The 22,125-nt window shown below is 47.0% G+C and overlaps 1 protein-coding gene across 1 annotated transcript in view; it reads left to right on the top strand.

The window, feature by feature from the left end:
- Positions 1-192: 192 nt before the first annotated feature.
- The window catches only part of Bnip3l (BCL2 interacting protein 3 like), a 31,148-nt gene continuing 9,215 nt past the window's right edge, over positions 193-22,125 (top strand). Inside the window, exons 1-3 of the mRNA XM_004665830.2 lie at positions 193-384; positions 11,726-11,909; positions 20,621-20,693. Coding sequence (XP_004665887.1) covers positions 285-384; positions 11,726-11,909; positions 20,621-20,693 — 357 coding nt within the window. The 5' untranslated portion in view covers positions 193-284. The remainder of the gene's footprint in view (positions 385-11,725; positions 11,910-20,620; positions 20,694-22,125) is intronic.

Raw genomic sequence — 22,125 nt, forward strand, 5'->3', positions numbered from 1 at the left:
ATCTGCATCACTCACTCCTTCCGGTCAGTCCAAATGACACGCCAAGAATTCGTGCCGGGCGCTCGCGGCAGCGTGACTCCCGCGTCTTGCACGTCGGGGCCAGGTCCCCGCCCCGCCGCTGGCCGTGTTGTCATCACGTGGTCCGGCAGGGCTCTGACGTCAGCGCGGGGGAGGGACCGCGCAGGCGCAGAAAAGGGGGCGGGGGACTCAGCTTGTTGTGTTGCTGCCCCAGAGCCGGAGACGGCTTCCTTCCGCGGCCGCAGCGCTGACCAGCAAGCCCGACCATGTCGTCTCATTTAGTGGAGCCGCCGCCGCCCCTGCACAACAATAACAACAACTGTGAGGAAGGGGAGCAGTCCCTGCCCCCGCCAGCCGGCCTCAACAGTGAGTCTGGGGCCCAAGGGCTCGGTGGAGCCATGGGTTGGGGGGGGGGGGAAGAGGAGGAGGTGGAGGAGGAGCTGCTCGGCCGCCGGCGTCGCGCGAGGGGCGGGTGGAGACGGCAGCCTATTGGCTCAGGCCGGGGAATGTGCGGGTGACTGACAGCTCCGCGAGCTTATCAGGTGGAGGCGCTCGGGGCTTCCTCGCGGCCTGTCGGTGCTTGGTCTGGGCTGGTGATGGGGGGGCGTCTGGGCTGGAGGGGGGTTCGGGACGGCGGGCGGACGTGAACGGGTGGCGCCGCCTTTTGGAGGGGCTCCGGCGGAGGGAGGGCGGGCGGGCGCCAGGTGGGCGGAGCGGACGTCGAGGGGACGTGGGCCGGGTCGGGGACGTGCAGCGGGGACTCGGTGGGATGGACGCTGAGACTGGGGCGCGGGACGACGTGCCGCCGGGCAGGTGTGTGTGTGTGTGTGTGTGTGCGCGGCGCATATCGCGTCCCCCAGCCCGCGAGCCCTGGGCTCCTTGGTTGGCACACGTGCCCGTCTAGAAAAAATCCATTTGATCATTCTGTGGTTCCTTGAGTCACATGGTGGAGGGGTGAAGGCTCGGCTCCTGATTTTTTCTTATACACCACCCCCCGGAATTTTCCCCAGGTTGCTCTTAGTGAGGTTGGGGTGCCCGGAAAACCTGTTTGAGAACCGTCTGCATGCACCCCTCCGTGTCCAGGTTGCGTTCGTCACTCAGGCTGGGACATGAAATTTTCGCAGACGGAGTTAAAATAACGCAGCAGAAAGTTCATGGACAAGATGGTGTTGAACGACGACCAGGACTTTTCTTAACGTTGCGCTGCCCAGACGGCCTGTCCTAAGATTGTCCCCTGTTGTGAGGGCACCCCGTCTTGCCCAACCTTTCTGTAATGCACGTCTTATGAAAGAGGCAGTGCGGGGGAGAAGGGGGGTTAGCATATGGTCAAGCGAATTTGTTGAAAAACCATTTGGATGCTTAAAGGTCAGGCAGAGTCTTTCATAAGAGGGAGGTGCTTCCCACAGGGCCCCCCCCCCCAACAGATTAGGAAGAGCCTTCCTTCAGCCATGAAAATGTTCATGCCTAGCATCCCAGCACTTGGGGTGGTTGAGCCATGAGAATTACCATGAAATTCAAGGCCAGCCAGGGAAACAAAGTGAAACCATATCTCAAACAAAACAAGTAAGACTAACAACTGGAAATATTGTGTATTTACCCCTGAATTCTTTTTGTTGTTGATGTTTTCGAGGAAGGGTCTTAACTCTAACTCAGGCTGACCTAGAATTCACTCTGTAGTCTCAGGCTGGCCTCGAACTCACAGCGATTCTCCTACTTTATTTTAGTCTCCTGAGTGCTGGGATAAAGGCCTGCGCCACCATGCCTGGCTTGCCCCCTTAATTTGTAAGGAAAGTTAACAGTCCACTTACAGTGGATAACTAAAGAGAGAAATAAGGCTTCATTATTTCATATATGTCAGTGCATTGCTGTTAAAATGCCACTTTGATCCCAGAACTTGAGATAACATCTCAAACCAGCAGCAGTGATAATCTGTAGTTACATCTCCTGTTTTCCACAGTTGTACATCCTCAGCCATCCAGGCACTTGTACTTGTCAGCAATTCAGACAGTATTAGATGCCTCAATAAGTTGTTTTGCTCAGGGCCTAAAAACCACATGAAGGAATCAGTGAGGCTTCTTGCTTGGTTCCCTCATTGTGTAAGGAGCTTAGAAAGCAAGCAAAATCAGAGGCAAGGAGTTATTGCGGCATTATCTAAAGCTTTTTAGTAACTTTTAATCTATTTGTTTGCAAGAAGAGAGAGAGTGGGCACCCCAAAGCTTCTTGCCTGCAAGTGAACTCCAGACACAGGCGCCACTTTGTGCATCTAGGTTTACTTAGGTGCTGGGGACTAGAACCTAAGCCAGCACACTTTGCTAAGCCCACTTCTTTTTCTTTTCTTTCTCTTTCCTTGCCTTTTTTTTTTTTTTTTTTTTTGAGACAGTATTTCATATATCCCAAGCTGGTCTCAAACTTGCTGTATAGCAGAGAATAACCTTGAATTTATCTGATCCTCCTGTCTCTGCCTCCTAAGTGCTGGGATTTCAGGCATGGGCACCAGGCTAGGTTTAAAAGTCCCTTTGCTGGGCTGGAGGGGTGGTTTAGTGGTTAAGGTGCTTGCCTGCTAAGCTACAGGACTCAAGTTTGGTTCCCCAGGACCCACATAAGCCAGATGCACAAGATGACGTATGCTTCTGTTCGTTTGCAGTGGCTGAAGGCTCTGGTGAGCCAAGTCATTCTTTCTGCCTCTTTCTCTCAAAAATAAAAATAAAAATAAAATGTATTTCAAAAATTAAAAAAGGAAATAAAAATAAAAATCCCTTTGCTGTCTGTGAAGTCATAGACCCACAAAGACCAAACACCTAACTCATGATGACACTGAGTCCAGATGAGAGACAATAAAAAGCATTCTGTGGTCCCCTGTCCATCAGGAGACTAAAATGCTTACATAAGAAGCAGATCCACCCAAGAGAAGGGGCCTGAGAGAGAGCAGATCCAGCTCCAGGTCTGTCATCATACAGCAGGCCAAGACCCTTGTCTCCAGACCTGCTTCTTTCCTGGAGGCTAGTAGTTGCCTCTGAGATCCCTTTTCATTTTAAAATCCATGTTTATAGGCTGGAGAGATGGCTCACTGGTAAGGCACTTGCAGGCAAAGCCTAAGAACCCAGGTTTGATTCCCCAGTACCCATCCAAAGCCAGATGCACAAAGCAGTGCATGTGTCTAGAATTCGTTTGCAGTGGCTGGAGGGCCTGGCACACCCATTCTTTGTATGTCTCTTTCTTTCTCAAGAAGAGTGTGCTAAAAGCGGGCTGTGGATGAGCAGTTCAGTGACAGATCTGGGATCTTGTGTTATAATGTATGTAGTTTTGCATCTTGGATTAAGTTAATGCTTGGGTTTTCTAGTTTTCTGGGTATTCTTAGCTGTATCAATTGATCTGATGTTATATATCTTCAGTGTAGGAGATTAAGGTGTTAGGTGTGGCCCTTAACACTCTCAGAGTATCTAGAAAAGTGTTCCTAGGGGTTGAGTTTGCCTGCTATGGAGTATTCAAGTAGTCTGAGTGGAACAAAATACTGGTACATTCTAAAATTTAACTAAACGCTGTATACATTCAATCAACAACAGCACCGAGTATTATGCAAGAGTAGGTGTTATAACAACCAGATCCTCTATCAACAAAGAGGTTATTTCTGGTCTGTTGAGGGATCCAAGTCAGCTTGTGACCAAGTGAGACCCTTCCCTGGTGCAATCCCAGTTACCTTTTTGGATGATTTTAGTCTCAGTCAAGCAGGCTGGCTGGGTCGCTGGACTGCTGTTCTGTTTTCTGGAGCTGTACACTGGCTTTTCCTGTGGGGCAAACTGAGCCTGGCAACTGTGGCCCTGCAGGTAGGCACCCCCGCTGCTGGGTCCACTGCTGCTTCAGCCGCCGCTGTTGCTGCTATAGCCGCTGTTGCCGGTGCTGGAGCTGCTGCTGTTGCTGCCGGAGCTGCCGGAGCTGCTTCGGCCTGCCTGTGTGGGCTCTGGATGCTCTGGGACTCTCCTACTTCTCTGCTGCCGTTTTAATTTCTCATACACCTCACTTTTTAGTAAAAGTGTATATTTTGCTGGGTTTTCTTTGGCTTTTTCTTCCCTAGGCTGCTTTTGCGTGGTTCCTGTGCCGCCATCTTCAGATCTGGGATCTTGACAGGGCTTCTTCGTGGCTTGTCTGTATTTGAGCTTGGGTGTGTGGGCTGAAGGCCCATCGAGGCCACAGGTGGGCAGGCAGAAAACAAGTGGCACTATCTCTTTAAGAGGCCATTGCAGGTGGGCACGCCAGCGTGGAGTAGAGATGCATGTGTCTTTAAGTGTCACATCACATATTAGTATGAAGTTTTACTTACTTGCTAGAGAGAGAGAGACAGAGGGTGGTTGTGCCTCTTGCTGCTTCAGACAAACTCCAGACACATGTGCCAGGTTGCATATTTAGCTTTAGGTGGGGTATTGGGGAATTTAACCATGGGCCAGTAGGCTTTGCAAACAAAAAAAAAAAAAAAAAAAAAAGGTGCCTTTAACTGCTAAGCCATCTCCTCAGTCCTAATAGGGAATTTAAATTTTTATTTATTTGTGTGTGCATGTGTGCCACACATGCACTACTTTGCATTTGACTTTACATGGCTGCTGGGGAATTGAATCAAGGCTGACAGGCTTTGCAAACAAGTATCTTTGAGTGCTGAGCCATCTCTCTAGTCCTGGTAGTTTTTAAATGTTTTATCAGTATTTTAAATTTTTTTTTTTTATTTGAGAGAGAGAGATACAGAAATAGGAAGGGGGAGAGAGAGAGGGAGGGAGGGAGAGAGGGAGAGAATGGTTGTGCCAGGGCCTCCAGCCACTGCCAATGAACTCCAGATGTGTGCGCTTCCTTGTGCATCTGGCTTATGTAAATGCTGGGAGTCCAACCTGGGTCCTTTGGCTTTGCAGGCAAGTACTTTAACTGCTAAGTCATCTCACCAACCCTCTTTTTTTTTTTTTTTTTTTTTTTTTTGGTATTTCGAGGTAGGGGCTCACTTTAGCCCAGACGGACCTGGAATTCACTCTGTATTCTCACTGTAGCCTCACGGCGATCCTCCTACCTCTGTGGCCCGAGTGCTGGGATTAAAGGCATGCGCCACCACACCCGGCTTTCCTTTACAATTAAAATATATATATTTGCAAGCAGAGAGAGAGAGTGGAGACAGAATGGGCACACCAGGGCCTCCAGCTGCTGCAAACGAACTCCAGATGTATACACCACTTTGTGCTTCTGGCTTTATGTGGATACTGGGCAATCAAATTCTGATCATTAGGCTTTTCAGACAAGCGTCTTAACCACTGAGCAATCTCTCCAGCCCCCCTTACCCATTTTTAAGGTGTTTTAAAAAGTATTTTTAGTGCTGGAGAGATGGCTTAGCAGATAAGGTGTTTGTCTGCAAAGCCAAAGGATCCTGGTTTGATTCTCCAGGACCCACATAAGCCAGATGCACAAGAGGGCGCATGCATCTGGAGTTCGTTTGCAGTGGCTGGAGGCCCTGGTGTGCCCATTCTCTCCCCCCCGCCAAATAAATAAATAAAATATATTTTAAAATATTTTTATTTGTCAGCAGAGAGGGAGGGAGGGAGGGAGGAAGTGGGCATGCCAGGGCCTCTTGCCACTGCAAATGAACTCTAGATGCATGTGCCTGCCACTTTATGCACTTGGCTTTAAGTGGGTACTGGCGAATAGAACCCAGGCCAGCAGGCTTTGGAAGTAAGCGCCCTAACTGCTAAGCCACCTCTCTGGCCCTTAAACTTACTTACTTTATTCTTAAGAAAACTGTGAAGTTCCTTAAGAATGTTTAACAATTCAAGTCAGAAAGTGCAGCGGTCCGTAGAGACTCATTCTTGTGTGCTGCGGGGTGGCTGCTTGTCCTTCGTAATGCTCTTCCTCAGCATTCTCGCTCCCTCGCTGTGAGTTGTCCTTAAGGCTCTGCCACATGAAACATCCCTGCCTTGGAACAGTGTCTTGGTGTGTAACCACTAAAGCCAACATTTTTAGAAGAATGTTAGTAACTTCCAGGTCTAGCCTGGATTCCAGCATCAGGTTCCTCCAAGGAGCAAACAAAAAGGCTTTGAGGAAAGAAAGTAAACATGGTGAATGAAGTCACCTCTGGATGGAGTACGAATGACACAGTACAGGGCTGGGAAAGTGAAAACTGGCTCTTCCTCCTGTGATTCCTAAGAGGATGGAGCTGGTGATCACAAACTGCCTACTGGGACGGTGACCAGTTACCAGACATGCCCTTATGGGTGTGTGTGTCTCTCTCTCCCTCCCCCTTTCTCTCCCCCCCCCCCCCCCCGCAGTCATTCCTGAAGCTAACCTAGCAAATATGTCACTGTGGGCTGGAGGGATGGCTTAGCAGTTAAGGCACTTGCCTGTGAAGCCTAAGGACCGAGGTTCAATTCTCCAGTAACCATGTAAGTCAGATGCATAAGGTAGTACATGTGTCTGGAGTTGATGTGCAGTGGCTGGAGGCCCTGGCATTCCCATTCTCTCTGCCTACCTCTTCCTCTCTCAAAATAATAAATTTTAAAAAAATACTAAAAATTTAAAAAAGGAGAAAGAAAGAAAAGAAAAGATGCCAGTGTGTCTGTGCACAAGCTGATATAAAGGAGTAGCTTTTAGCCTGGAACATGCTTTCAAAAAAATAGAGTTCCACCTCTTGTTTCACTTTTTTTTTTTTTTTCACGAGGTAGGGTCTCGTTCTAGCCCAGGCTGACCTGGAATTCACTCTGTAGTTTCAGGGTGGCCTCAAACTCATGGTGACCCTCCTACCTCTGCCTCCGTAGTGCTGGGATTACAGGTGTGCACCACCATACCCAGCTCTTGTTTTACTTATTTTCAAAATACATATTTGCACGTCTCTGTATAGGTGATCCTGGGTCTCTTGCTGCTGCTCCAAACAAACATCAGACTCATGTGCCACTTTCTGTGTCTGACTTTCCGTGGAAACAGTGGGGAGTCAAACTCTGGGCCTACAGGCTTTGCAAACAAGCCAGCATCTTTAGTCACTAAGCCGTTTCCACAGCCTTTCCTGCTTTCACCTTGATACGTGCCTCAGGAAATGAGTTCACTCTGGAGCTGCGTCCTACAGCGACTGCTCGAACAGCATAACAGCCTTTATGCTTTGCCAGTTTCCTTCCCAAGTCAGGGGACTTTCTGAGGATTGGCAGAGCTGGAACATTAGAAGAATGTGAGACTGGAAGTCAGGGATGAATTAGGAGATGGAGAAAGGCATGTGTAGTTCATCTGTGGAGAAAGACATAAGCCTAGCACTGGGGAAACCAAGGCAGAAAGACTGAGGCTCAGGGTGACCTGGACAACATAGTTCTAGGCTGTCTTAGGCTTGTAGTGAGACTCTGTCAACAACAATAAAAATAAAAATGAAAAATAAGATCCAAATGCAAAAACTACACTCTAAGGGTTATGGTGGTGCATACCTTTAATCCCAGTACTCAGGAGGCAGAGGTAGGAGGATCTCTGTGAGTTCAAGGCCAGCCTGAGATTACATAGTGAATTCCAGGTTCGCCTGGGCTAGAGAGAAACACTACCTCAAAAAACAAACGGGGCTGGAGAGATGGCATAGTGGCTAAGGTGCTTGCCTGCAAAGCCAAAGGACCTTGGTTCAATTCCCCAGGACCCACAAAAGCCAGATGCACAAGGGAGCACATGCATCTGGAGTTTGTTTGCAGTGGCTGGAAGCCCTGGCATGCTCATTCTCTACACCCCTTTCTCTTTCTCTACCCCCCTTCTCTATTAATTTATTTATTTATTTTTTTGGATTTTTGAAATAGGGTCTCACTCTAGCTCAGGCTGACCTGTGGAATTCACTATGTAGTCTCAGGGTGCCCTTGAACTCACGGTGATCTGCCTACCTCTGTCTCCCGAATGCTGGGATTAAAGGTATGCACCACTACACCTGGCTTGTCTACTCTATTTCTATCTCTCTCTCTCAAATAAATAAAAACAAAATATTCAAAAACCCCTACACACTAAAAAGAAAAGAGTCATATTTGTATGTTACTCAAAAGATAAAGCTAATATGTAGCCTCTTTTTTCATGTTTCATATACATATTTCTATATATTTCATGTTAGCTTCTTTTTAAAATTAAAATTTTTATTTCTGGGTCAGAGGAGATGGCTCAGCAATTAAAGCTGCTTGCTTGGAAAGCCTGCCTGGGTTCAATTCCCAAGCCACCTGTAAGTCAGAAGTGGCACAAGTGTCTAGGATTGTTTGCAGCAGCAGGAGGCTCTGATGTAATTAACACACTCACACACACATTCACGCACGCGCACGGAAAAATTTAAAAAAAAATTCAAGCCTTTAATCCCAGCACTTGGAAGGCAGATGTAGGAGGATCACTGAGTTCGAGGCCACCCATCCACCTTAAATGGACATGGAGCCTGTGCTGCAGGCAGTTGGCAGGGATCACCTTTCATTCAGCTTTTGTAGGTATGTTTCCCCAAGTTCCCAAACCGTTTGTTAGATTACTGATGTGTTTGTGTGTGTGTGTACAGAAAGGAGAATTCATATTGGGTTGGAAGTCCTTCAGAAAAGTAAGAAGCAGAAAATGTGGCATTGTTTGGGGTCAGATACTTGAAGCACCTTGGCTGTGGTTTGGGGAAGACTGACTTCCACAGACGCCGCCTAGAACTCGGGTCTCTTGGTGCCACTTCTGCCAGGGCCGCTTCGGGTTTCTGCTTGGTGTATGTTGTTGGCCTTTCTACAAGAACTGGTCCCATTGGTTTCAGAAGTTCCAAAGGCCTAAAATCAAAAGGGTGTGTGTGTGTGTGGGGGGGGGGTGTTTACTCCCTTCCTTCCTCTCCCCTCTAAAATATTTCCCAGAATTCAGTCATATTTCTTGTTCACTCTCCCCCAATTTTCCCTAGTGGGTTTTGCTCTCTTCCGTACCACCTCATGTAGATGTACACTGAGGCTGGGAGCTGCTGTAACCCAGGTTGTTTGGCAGCCCATAATAAGGAATGAGTTTTTTATGGACTGTGTGACATGCGACAGCCCCTGGGCTGCCTTTGATGGACAGGACAGAGTGACGTTTTAGCACATGCACCTCGAGAACATGCTTTACAAACTTGTTAAGTGTGTCAGAGAGCATGTTCTAGCTGCCAGGCACTTTATGTTACGGGGCTAAGGCCTCCTGCAGCCCTGGGAAGAAGGCCCCACACTGTTACCAGCTGGATTCAACAGGTGAGGGGCCAAGGGGCAGAGGGTGAGCAGAGGAGTCAGAGTTCACGCCTTCCTGGTGTAGTAATCGCCTCGTTGCAGGGCCTTGAAGGCAGTGAACAAGAAGCGCCCGTCTTTGGTATATGTTAGCCGTTGCTGCCACTTTCTTCCAGGTATATCTAGTTGTTTTAAAATTTTTCACTGACAGTTTTTGCAATCTCAGGGTGGCCTCGAACTCACACTGATCCTCCTACCTCCGCCTCCTGAGTGCTGGGATTAAAGGTGTGCGCCCCCACGCCCGGCTAAAATATATTTTGATCATAACCCCATCCCGTTACCGTGTCTTGTCCTCCCACCTTGGCCCCATCCACTGAGCCCCTTCATCCCAACTAGTTCCGGATGGTGTGGTGATGGCTCTGTAGGTTGGTGGGACTTCACGTCCAGCCTCTAACTCAGGCGTCCTGGGGATTTCGAGAAATGGCTTTGCCAGCCTGCTTGCTTACATTTTCAGGCTGCTGCTTGGTTTGTTGGTTTTCTTTGGAGACAGGCTCTTACTCTAGCCCAGTTGGCCTAGAACTCACTGTTGTAGCCCAGGCCAGCCTCAAACTCCCAAGTGCCAGGATTACTGTGTGAGCCACCATACTCAGTTTTTGGCTACATTTATTTTTCATTTTTTTGTATTTTTTTTTTTTAATGAGAGTGAAAAAGAATTGGCGTGGCAGGGCCTTCAGCCACTGCAGTTGAACTCCACATGAGCCACCTTGTGAACATGTGCGACCTTGCATGCCCGGGTCACCTTGTGCGTCTGGTTTACGTGGGATCTGGAGAGTCAAACATGGGTCCTTAGGCTTTGCAGGCAAGTGCCTTAACTGCTAAGTCATATCTCCAGCCCAGTTTGTTTACATTTAAAATTTATTTATTTATTTATTTGAGAGAGGCGTATAGGTAGAGAGAATGGGTACACCAGGGCCTCCAGCCTCTGTGAACAAACTCCAGATACATGTACCACCATGTGCATCTGGCTTATATGGGTCCTGGGGAATTGGACTTGGTCCTTTGGCTTTGCAGGCAAGCACCTTAACCTCTAGGTCATCTCTCCAGCCCTTGTTTACATTTTCTAAAGCAGTTTTTTGTGTGCATGAAGAGAGTGTGTTATTTAAAAAAATATATTTCTCTTTCTGTTGTGGAGTTGATCAGTTGGCTACTGTTCTTAATCCTTATTAAAATTCAAGCAAACTCCTTGAGCCAGTATAAACTTTCAAGAACTTTGCAATGTTCGTGGCCCCGCCCTCTTGTCCTGTGGCTCCGCCCCTTCTGCTGTTTGTGAGAAATCTTTCTGCCTGGAGCCCATCTGCAGTTTCTTCTTGTTCTGCATCATCAGAGCTTAATGAAAACCCTAGAAAGAGGAACTTGTGGGAGAGAGAGGGGAAGAGAACTTCACAAGGTATGTTCAGTGTGTCAAAGAGAAAGACTGGAGAGAGGGGTATGAAGAAAGGAAGGGCTAGATGTGTGTGGTAGAGCCAGAGCTGCTCCTCACCCCAGAATTTTTAATTTCACCCAATTTTATTAAGACCTAACAGCATTAATTTATTCTCCGGATTTATGTGCAAATTAAAAGTTTTGTGAGCATGTCATAGTCAAATACATGCCTTTAATCCCAGCATTTGGAGACAGAGTAGGAGGATCCTGAGTTCGAGGCCACCTTGAGACTACACAGTGAATTCCAGGTCAGCCTGGGCTAGAGTGAGACCCTACCTTGAAAACCAACAACGAAAAAGGTTTTGATTTCCTCCCCAGGAGCTTCTCAGTTTGTGCTAATTAGGATAGTCATTAACCTGTCAAGATGAACTATATGGCTTTTTGTTTTTGTTTTCTCAAGGTAGGGTCTCACTCTAACTCAGGCAGTCCTCCTACCTCTGCCTCCGAGTGCTGGGTTTAAAGGTGCGCTTCACCATGCCTGGCTGGTGTGGCGTTTTTAAGCATATGCTTACTTAATAATGTGGTGCAGATGCAGCAAGATGGCTTAGGAACGCTATAGCATATATAGCAAACGTGTTGTGTGTGTATAAAACTCAATACTAAAAGTGTGCAGCCAGTCTAGTAAAGTAGCTACCCCCCACACACACACCCAGGTAGGTCTTGCTCTAGCCCAAGCTGCCCTGGAATTCACTGTGTAGTCTTAGGGTGACTTCAGACTCACAGGAGTCCTCCTACCTCTGCCTCCTCCCAAGTGCTAGGATGTTAGCTCTTTCCTTTTTGAAGAGCAGCCCCAAGCTTTTAGCAAAGCATTGGCTATCTATAATGTAAGCTTTGGTGGGAGAGAAAATGAGCTGAAAGACAGATTTTCTAGTTAGCTTTAAGATTCTGAGCTGCTTTAGGAACAGAACAGTACAGTACAGATTTTCACTGCCCCTTGTTTATTTTGTTCAGAACACTTTGGCGTCAGTCTGAGGCCAGTCAGAATTCTTATCTGAATTCACCATATGAGCATCTGTGCGCCGTGGTTATAACTCTTTATCTGACTTGCCCAACAGGTTCCTGGGTGGAGCTACCCATGAATAGCAGCAATGGTAATGATAATGGCAATGGGAAGAATGGGGGGCTGGAGCACGTACCTTCCTCATCCTCAATCCACAACGGGGACATGGAAAAGATTCTTCTAGATGCACAGCATGAATCGGGACAGAGCAGCTCCAGGGGCAGTTCTCACTGTGACAGGTAAGTGACATCCCGGTCTAGTTTAATTCAGGATGTGGGGAGTTCACAATGCAGTTTCATATAAGAAAGCTCAGTTGCTTGTCCTCACTTAAGATTTACTGTAGTGTTTGTCTCAATTGGACACTAATTAATGGGCACCTGAGTGCTCGCTGTCCCCTCAGGTTGTCACTTCTTTGTTGCTCAGATTGTGTTCTTTCTTAGGTGTTTCTCAGTTTCATTTTAGTGGCATGCATGTTAATTTATAGAATTACCCAACCTTCTCCCATCGCAGGTCACTGTTGGGCCTCCAGTCGCTCTTGCACCCTTTCTGGACAGCCACAGGCAGGGCCTTGCTGCCTCTTTGTGCCCTTCACAGTAGCGCGGCAGGCGAGCGTAGACACTCAGTAAATGCTTGATTCAGTGGGAACTGCAGGTTGATTCAGGTTACAGCAGAGTGTGCACAGGGCAAGTGCCAGCAGAGGTCACGAAGGCGGCCCATTTCCTCAGCGGAAGTGGTACTTAGATCTCATTTTTCTCCATCACTCTAGAAATAATTCCACTAGTTGAGGATTGCTTATGGTGATAGAGAAGAATGCACAGGGTTGTAGGCCTAAGGTGAACCTGTTAGCTTATTTTTCCATCTGAGCTTTCATTTCAGAGGGACAAGGTATACGTTCTGAGCTGAGGGCTGGAGCCATGGCTCAGTGACGACAGCGCTTCCTGTGCACGCACGAGGACCTGAGTGTAGCTCCTGCACCCGTGTAGTAAAGTTGGGGCTGGCCACACATGCCCATAGCGCAGCCCTGAGTAGGGCAGACACAGGATCGCTAGGACTCTTTGGTCACCTAGTCCCGCTGAAACACTCCATAGCTTCAGACTCAAAAAGAAACTCTGCTCAAGGAAATAAGGCAGAAGACACTGGATGTCCTCCTCTGGCCTCCGCACATGTATGCTTCTGCATAAGTACCCACACCAAACATCTACGCCAGATGTGGTGATGCATGCCCTTAATCACAGCATTTGGGATGCTGAGGCAGGAGGATTGCCATGAGTTTGGGGCCTGCCTGAACTACATAGTGAGATACTGTGTCTCGGGGAAAAAAAAAAAACTGTCAGACGTGCTGGCTCACACCTTTAATTGCAGTACTCAGGAGGCAGAGGTAGGAGGATTCCCAGGAGTTTGAGGCCAGCCTGGTTCTACAGAGTGAGTTCCAGGTCAGGCTGGGCTAGTGTGAGACCTCATTTTGAAAGACCAAAACAAAATATGTTAGCCAGGCATGGTGGTGCGCACCTTTAATCCCAGCACTTGGGACGCAGAAGTAGGAGGATCACTGTGAGTTCAAGGCCAGCCTGAGATTATGTAGTGAATTCCAGGTCATCCTGGGCCAGAGTGAAACCCTACCTTGAATAACAAAACAAAACCCAAAAAGACTAAGTTTGGGCTGGAGAGATGGCTTAGCAGTTAAGGCGTTTGCCTGCAAAGCCAAAGGACCCAGGTTCAATTACCCAGGCCTCACGTAAGCCAGATGCATAAGGGGGCGCGTGCTTCTGGAGTTCATTTGCAGTGGCTAAAGGCCGTGGCATGCCCATTCTCTCTCTCTCCTCCCCTGCCCTCTCTCAAATAAATAAATAAAAGTAAAATGAATTAAAAAAATTGTTAGAGCAAAGACTGGTACACTGTTAGCACTGTTGACTGGGGATGATGATGGACACACTTAGTGTTGTGGAACGCTGGTGATTGTTAGCATTGTGGGACGCTGGTGACGATGGCGGACACGCTGTTAGCATTGTGGGACGCTGGTGACGATGGCGGACACGCTGTTAGCATTGTGGGACGCTGGTGACGATGGCGGACACGCTGCTAGCATTGTGGGACGCTGGTGACGATGGCGGACACGCTGTTAGCATTGTGGGACGCTGGTGATGATGGACGCATAGTCAGCATGTAGACTATTGGGTGATGCCAACCTGGTTAACCAGCAGTTGTTGGTCACCAACCATGTGAACATCACATGCATAGACAGAGGAACGAGGGGACTGTTAAGCTGTGCATTGGTTGTGTCTGGGTGACAGAGTTATGGGTGTCTTTAGCATTTTGCACTTAGTAAACATCCTGCTTTTAGCATGTGCTAGTACTTACAGGGAAAAGGAGAAGCAGCTTAAATCTAATTCCTGCCTTCCTGCGAGGTTTGTGATAACTGAGGTCTTGAGACAGCAGGAGGACTCTGTGTTTGGCTCTGGCACACTGCACTCCCTCCACCCTGTCATCTCTGACGTATCCCATGCTTCTTTTTAAACTTTAGTTTTATTTATTTATTTGAGAGGGGGAGAGGGAAAGGGAGAGTATGGGCGCGCCAGGGCCTCCAGCCACTGCAAACGAATTCCAGACGCATGTGCCCCCTTGTGCATCTGGCTGGCTAACGTGGGTCCTTTGGCTTCGTAGGCAAACGCCTTACCCAGTAAGCCGTCTCTCCAGCCCCCTCCCCCCGCCCCGTGCTTCTTAGGGCCTGAGTGGCTCTTGTTTTGTAAGCAGAATGAGCAGGTGGCTCTCTGCGCATTACTGTTGGTTATGATAGTTGCAGCATCAGCCTGCCTTTCAGAGTGAAGATTTTGTTTTTACTTATTTATTTTCATTCATGCGTTTATGTAGGCATGATAAGGCCTCTTGCCATTGCAAATGGGACACCAGACTCTTGCACCACTTTTTGGGTCCAGCATTATATGGGCTTCTGGGAATTGAACCTGGGCTTGCAGGCTTTGTGAGCAAGTGCCTTTATCTGCTGGGCCATCTCCCTAACCCCAGATGGAGCTTTATGTAATGCAGCTTGAAGTGTTTTTCATGTTTGGGTTTCTGAATCTTTTTACTTGCTATGGCCTATTTTAGAGTTTTGGTGGTTGGTACCATGTGCCATTAAGCTTGATGTTGATGTTCGCATGTACAGAGTAAAGGTCACCTGCCTACCCGCTTGGCCATCCTGTCTCATTTATGGTTGCAGTGTTGTCTGTGACGGCATGTGAGTGAGGTCACCATCCCAAAGCTGAGGTTTCTCAGTGTGTGGAGAGGAGTGCAAAGGCTTTCGGGTCAGCTGCGTCTCCAGACTCTAGTGACTCATTTTCAAGGAAGGGTTCGAGCCCAGCAATACTGCTGGGGTATCTGAGTAACACACCTACCACTTAAAAGTGTCTTCAGAGGGCTGGAGAGATGGCTTAGCAGTTAAGTGCTTGCCTGTAAAGCCTGAGGATCTGGGTTTGAGGTTCGATTCTCCAGGACCCACGTTAGCCAGATGCACAAGGGGGCGCATGCATCTGCAGTTCGTTTGCAGTGGCTGGAGGCCCTGTTGCGCCCATTCTCTCTCTGTCTATCTGCCTTTTTCTCTGTCACTCTCAAATAAATAAATAAAAATAAACAAAAAAATTTTTTACAAAAAGTGTCTTCAGAGCTCAGTCACCTGGCTTGTGTTTGAGATTGTTAGGAAGTATTTTTTTAAATTTATTTGAGAGCGACAGACAGAGAAAGAAAGAGGCAGGCAGAGAGCGAGAGCGAGAGAGAGAGCGAGAGAGAGAGAGAGAGAGAGAGAGAGAAAGAGAGAGAATGTGTGTGCCAGGGCTTCCAGCCACTGCAAAGGAACTCCAGACGCGTGCGCCCCCTTGTGCATCTGGCTAACGTGGGTCCTGGGGAATTGAACCTCAAACCTGGGTCCTTAGGCTTCACAGGCAAGCGCTTAACCGCTACGCCATCTCTGCAGCCCTGGGAAGTGTTTTTTGGGGGCAAAAGAGTTTCAGTTACTGGACGTTCTCTCGGAGCTTATTTACACTCACCCCCTCCTGTCCTCTCCTTGGCATAGTACTGGGATGAACCTAGGGCTTCTCACAGGCTAGGCAAGCAGGTGCTGTACCACTGAGCTGCATGCCCACTTTTGTTTTGTGTGGAGTGTGTATGTGTAGTATGTATGTGGGAGGGTGATGCGTACACAGGTGTATGTGTGTAGTGTGTGACGTATGCACATGTGTATGAGATGTATATGCTCCATGCATGTGCATGCCGAGGCTATCATTCTCTTTTCAGTTGCCCTTGTATTTCCTTGAGGGGGGGAGTCTCTCTCAACCTGGACCCACTGTCTCAGCAAGTCCCAGTGATTTGCCATTCTCTGTTCTCACAGACAGGTTACTGAGGTGTGTGGCCATACCCAGGCTTTAAAAAACTTTTATGTATATATTGTGAATTCCAGGTCATATGTATATAAAATTTATTTATTTGAGAGAGAGAGAAAGAGGCAGGTAGAATAGAGAGAGAATGGGCATGCCAGGGCCTTCAGCCAATGTAAACATGCTCCAGACGCATATGCCAGCTTGTGCATCTGGCTTATGTGAGTCCTGGGGAATCAAATCTGGGTCCTGTGCTGTAACTGCTAAGCCATCCCTCCAGCCCACACCCAGGGCTTTTTTGTTTGTTTGTTTTTTTCAACTCTCACTATAAGGAACACTGCAAAGGAACTCCAGACGTGTGCGCTTCCTTGTGCATCTGGCTAACATGGGTCTCACTGTAGTCTGGCTGACCTGAAATTTTACTATGTTGTTTCAGGGTGGCCTTGAACTCACGGGAGATACTCCTACCTGTGTCTCCCAAGTGCAGGGATTAAAGGCGTGCGCCACCATACCTGGCAACAACACCCAGGTTTTTTTTAACCCAGGGTTCTGAGGAGATGAACTTATTGGACTCTGGCCAGAGAGGGCCTAGTACTTAAGCAGCTAGTGCTTTTAACCAGTGAGCCGTCTCCCTAGCTCACTTTTTCTCTTTTGAGGCAAAGTTTCACTTTAGCCCAGACTGACCCAGAATTTACACTGTAGCCCAGGCTGGTCTTCATACTCACGGCAGTCCTCCTCCCTCAGCCTTCCAAGCACTGGGATTAGAGGCATTCACCACTGGCCTGTCTCCTCTTTTTTTTTTTTACTTCTATTTTTTTGGCTTTTCGAGGTAGGTTCTTGCTCTCATCCAGGCTGACCTGGATGGAATTCACTAAGTAGTCTCAGAGTGGTCTAAAACTCACAGAGACCTCTGCCTCCTGAGTGCTGGGATTAAAGATGTGTGCCACCATGTGCGCTACTTTTTATCTTATAATATTATTATTATTATTATATATGTATTTTGGGTTTTTGAGGTAGGGTCTCACTCTGGCCCAGGCTGACCTGGAATTCACTGTGTGGTCTCAAGGTGGCCTCGAATTCACGACAGTCCCCCTACCTTTGCCTCCCAAGTGCTGGGATTAAAGGCGTGTGCCTTTATTTTTATTTATTTATTGGCAAGCAGAGAGAGAGAGGAGAAACAGAGATAGAGAATGGGCACACCAGGGTCTCCAGCCACTGAAAATGAACTCCCGTTGTTTGGGGCACTGTGCATCTGGCTTTGTGTGGCTACTGGTGAATCGAACTTATGTTGTTAGGCTTTGCAGGCAAGCACCATGGAGCAACCTCTCCAGCCCTACTTTTTATTTTTTTAAACTGTCTTGTTAAGTGGCCCAGGCTGGGTTTGATCTTTCCCTTTAGCCCAGACAAGCATTAAACCTACAATTGTCCTGCCACAGCCTTCAGAATCACCGTGACTACAGGCCCACACCACCAGGCCGTCCCAGTTCACGTAGATTCTCACTTGAGCATTACTGTTCTGTGAGTGTGTCTTGTCCTGGGGCAGGGGTCAGGAGACCCTCTTTGTTTAGTGTGCCTTCCGCCTCACCACAGAGTGCCTCAGCCCTGACCCTCAGCTTGCAGCCTACCCTGGAGCTTCTTTGTTTGCCAGGGCAGAACAGTGGTTTCTGGGCTCCATGACTGACTAAGGGGGCCAGTGTGGAGACCCTGTTGCCTTACAAAGCCTCAGGGCAGTAACAGCTCACCTGTGAAGAGTCCAAGCATCACGAGCAAGCGCGGGAGCGCAGGGCTTCCGTGGGACGCTGTCCCTGGCCACGCTCATGACCTGGTCACAGCTGAGGAAGGATGGACCGGAGTGCCATTGGTGTTGGGAGCTCAGTGACAGTGACAGGTACTAGGCGGAGTCCCTACCATTGTTTGCTTCTTGTGCTTTACTTAACCTGACATCTTGTCCAAGAGAAAATTTTCTGAACTCATAGGCCGCTTATTTGATGTAAAACCTTTTCCTGTCCCTACTTGAGAGCCTTAGTCTACTAAGAGATGTGGACCTTGTCAGTCCAATACATTTCTGGTGCTCTCACTTTTTTCCTTTTTTTTTTTTTTTTTTTTTTTTTTGAGGCAAGGTCTCACTTTATCCCAGGCTGATGTATTCATTATGTAGTCTCAGGGTGGCCTCAAACTCACAGCGATCCTCCTACCTCTGCTGGGATTAAAGGCATGTACCACCAGGCCCAGCATTTCCCACTCATTTTTGAGTCAGACTTAACATCTCTGTTTAGCTACACTACAGACATGCTCTGTACCATTCACAGTTACCACCTGTCCTTTGAGCAAAGTGTGTTTGCTCTGCTTGTTATGCCTTATGTTAAAAATGGTGTGGGATGATAGTCTTAGAGACTTCCCTTTTCTACAGCAGTCATTGATAAACTAAAAGAACTTAGGCTATTTTGTTAGTCTGTTATATCAAGTACAGTTTGTGATCATGTGTTTTTGCCTAAGAATTTTACATTAATGTAACTTGGGAAGTGAATCTTGTGTGATCATAAGGGTTTAATATTCAGATGTTTATATAACTTACTCTGAAACATCTCAGCATGTTTCCGAAATAAGTAAAATAGATTCCTAAACCTGCATTTATTTATTTATTCATTTTAATTTATTTGAGAGATAAAGAGATACAGAAATAACCAGGTAGAGGGAGAGAGAGAATGGGTGTGCCAGGGCCTCCAGCCTTTGCAGATGAACTCCAGATGTGTGCACTCCCCTTGTGCATCTGGTTTATGTGGGTCCTGGGGAGTCAAACCTGGTCCTTTGGCTTTTTAGGCAAGTGCCTTAACCGCTAAGCCCATCTCTCCAGCCCCTAAACCTACATTTCTACACCTTGTTACAGTTGTCGTGTTGCTAGGTTGAACCTCCAGACCAGACACAGTGTATGGGAGGAAGGGGTTTATTGAAACTTACAGATCCAGGGGACGTTTCATAATGGCAGACGAGGTCCACATAGAGAGAAATGCCACCAGCGGCACAAGCAAGCAAGCACACCCCAGCAGAACTCAGACTGCTCTCTGCATTCCTTAGATTGGAAATCAGATCTGCCCCAAACACACCTTAGGGCTGGGCCCTAGGATCTGCCCACAGTGACACCTCCTCCAGCCAGGCAGCTGGAAATCCAGGAAGCTTCAAATAAAACTGAATCTATTGGGGAATATCCGTTCACACTACTACCACAGACCTCATTTGTTTATAGGTTGTGTTTTTTGTTTTGTTTTGTTTTGTTTCTTTCTTTGAGGTAGGGTCTTGCTCTAACCCAGGTTGACCTGGAATTCACTGTGTAGTCTCAGGCTGGCCTCGAACACATAGCAATCCTCCTACCTCTGGTTTCCCAAGTGCTGGAACTAAAGGTGTGCACAACTATGCCCAGCTGTAGATTGTAGTTTTGATTGTGTACTGTAGTGGAAGTTAAAGTTGTGACTTGTGCTCTTTGGAGCTCAGTGGCAGAGCACACGTGGTCAAATTCGTCTCCAGCATCAAAGTCCCCACACACAAAGGAAAACGAGAAAGATCCAGGCGTGGTGGCGCACGTCTTTAATCCCAGCACTTGGGAGGTAGAGGTAGGAGGGTTGCCGTGAGTTCCAGGCTAGTCTGAGAATACATAGTGAATTCTAGGTCATCCTGGACCAGATTGAACTCCACCCACACCTTAAAAAGAGAGAGAGAGACAGAGAGAGAAAGAAATGAAACATGGAAAAAGTTAAAATATTACTCATTCACAAATAACTCATCACATTTTAACATAAGCAGTTCTTTTTTAATAAATTAATTATTTATTTGAGAGCACAAGAGAGAGAAAGGAGCAGAGAGAGAGGAGGAGCATGCCAGGGCCTCCAGCCGCTGCAGACGAACTCCAGGCACATGCACCACCTTGTGCAGCTGGCTTACATGGGTCCTGGGGAATCAAACTGAGATCCTTTGACTTTTCAGGCAAATGCCCTAACTGCTAAGTCATCTCTCCAGCCCCAAGCAGTTCTTTCTTAATGAAAATAACAACTTCTAAATGACCAAAAATTAAGAATAATAGCAATTATCTTACATTTTTGCAAATCTCTTAAAAACTGAATTAATAGGGAGCAGCTGGATTCTCATCGCTTTTGCATTCTTTGTAATGCTCCACTACACATTCAGCAGAGAATTGACAGTGGGAAGTGGCAGATTCATATCTTAATAGGAAAGCAGGTAGCTTTCACCTCACAGACTGGTGTCTTGTAAGGATGATGAGAAAGAGAAACCCATGCTGTTTTGGAGTTTGAAGCTCATTTTGTTTCTGTTGGAACAGGAACAAAGTTAAGACATGTTCAGTAGCATTCTCTTCACTGCATTGCCATTGGAGTTAATGACCACTGACAAAGGCCAGAACACTGTGTCAGAGGATGCATGGCATTTGGTCACTCACTACATTGCATTTGCTTGCACAGGGTCGTGGTCCTTTTCCAGAGTCATCTCACTGTAACTTTGAATTCTCTTATTTCCAGTGGACGCTAAGAGGTGCCAAAACGAGGATGAAACTAATGACTGAGTTCTCTCTCTCCTAGCCCTTCACCACAGGAAGACGGGCAGATCATGTTTGATGTGGAGATGCACACCAGCAGGGACCATAGCTCTCAGGTGTGTGGATTTACCATTGTCATTTGTGGTTAGTGATCGGAAAAACGCAGGGTCTAGAAAGAAAGCTTATTGAATGATACTAAAGAAGAAGGCTTCAAAAGAGTTTAAAGTCCTTTTATGTTATTTAATTTCTGATTTTAGAATTTAAGATAGACTACGTAATTTTTATTAGACTTCTTTATAAAGTAAGCATTAGGGACCCTTTTCTCCTAAAAGAATTGGGAAATTCTTGTTTAAAATGTACCATCCCAGTATTCTGGGCTAGTTTTCTTGAACTTATAAATAGAAAAACAGAGGCAGATATCTCATTTAAAGTCAAAAAATAGATTAAAGTGGTTGTGTTAGAGCCAGGTGTGAACACTCTGCAACTGAAATTAAAGCCAAGAATTTTAGTAGCTGCAGAGAAAAGGTCATCTAAATTAGGGTACCTCTCCAAGTTAAAGATGAACTAGGAATGTTGACATGGTTAGAAACAGTGGGAATAGTTGGGTAGTACTAAAATCTTACAAAGGCACCTTGTGTCATACAACTAAAAACCCAATGTGTCTATAATGGTTGCTAATGACAGACCATCCTTGAGCCGGACCACCCAACTGTGATGGTGAGGTGCTTGCATGCTAATATGGTCTGATTGGAATTTTTGGAGCATTTGCCCATGTATATGAATTTAGTCATATGCTGTAAGCTGTGACTAGCATAGATAAAATACAGAACATTTCCACAGCAAAAAGGATACCAAGGATGGGAGAAAGGAAGCTCGAGTTTTACAGTAGCATTCCCTCAGGAATATGTCTTCTGTCTATATCAACTTAGCATTTTCCAAAATGTGTTTGATGAATACTTGCCCAATTAGGAGTCTCCATAAAATAGTTCTGAAGACAAATAGGAAGTAATGCAGCTTTGTCTCCCCTATCATGAGTAGTCAGTCATATTGAGAGCAGCTCTGAAAATCCTTGCAGTAAAGGAGGAATTGATTTCAACCAGATGTTTCCCATACTGTCTTGGCCTTGGACCCCCTTCCATTCCTCTGCTAGCTCAACCCAGTGGATCATTGGGTTTGCAGTCCTGACTCATGGAATCAGTGGCTGAAGTGATTGTTGAGTTTATGTAGCATTCTAGCACTGAATGGACTGATCTCAGAATTGCAAAGACATGTGTGAAATTCAGGAGAGAAAACATGAGATTCCAGCAATGCCTCTCCACAAATGAGCCCAGGAGAATGCTGACCAGTGGAGAGTAAGCGGGAGAATTGTGCTGACAGAGCAGCCAGTTCAAAGAGCTGGGGAACTTAGAACCCATTAGTTTATAGGGAACACCTAGTTTAAACCACCACAGTGATTTAAAACATGAAAGTGGGCCAGGCCTGGTTGCAAAGATCAACGTGGGCTACAAAGTGAGTTTGAGGATACCAACCTAGAATATGGTCAGATGG

The sequence above is a fragment of the Jaculus jaculus genome, chromosome 12 (genome assembly GCF_020740685.1).
Source record: "Jaculus jaculus isolate mJacJac1 chromosome 12, mJacJac1.mat.Y.cur, whole genome shotgun sequence".
NCBI classification, from domain to species: domain Eukaryota; kingdom Metazoa; phylum Chordata; class Mammalia; order Rodentia; family Dipodidae; genus Jaculus; species Jaculus jaculus.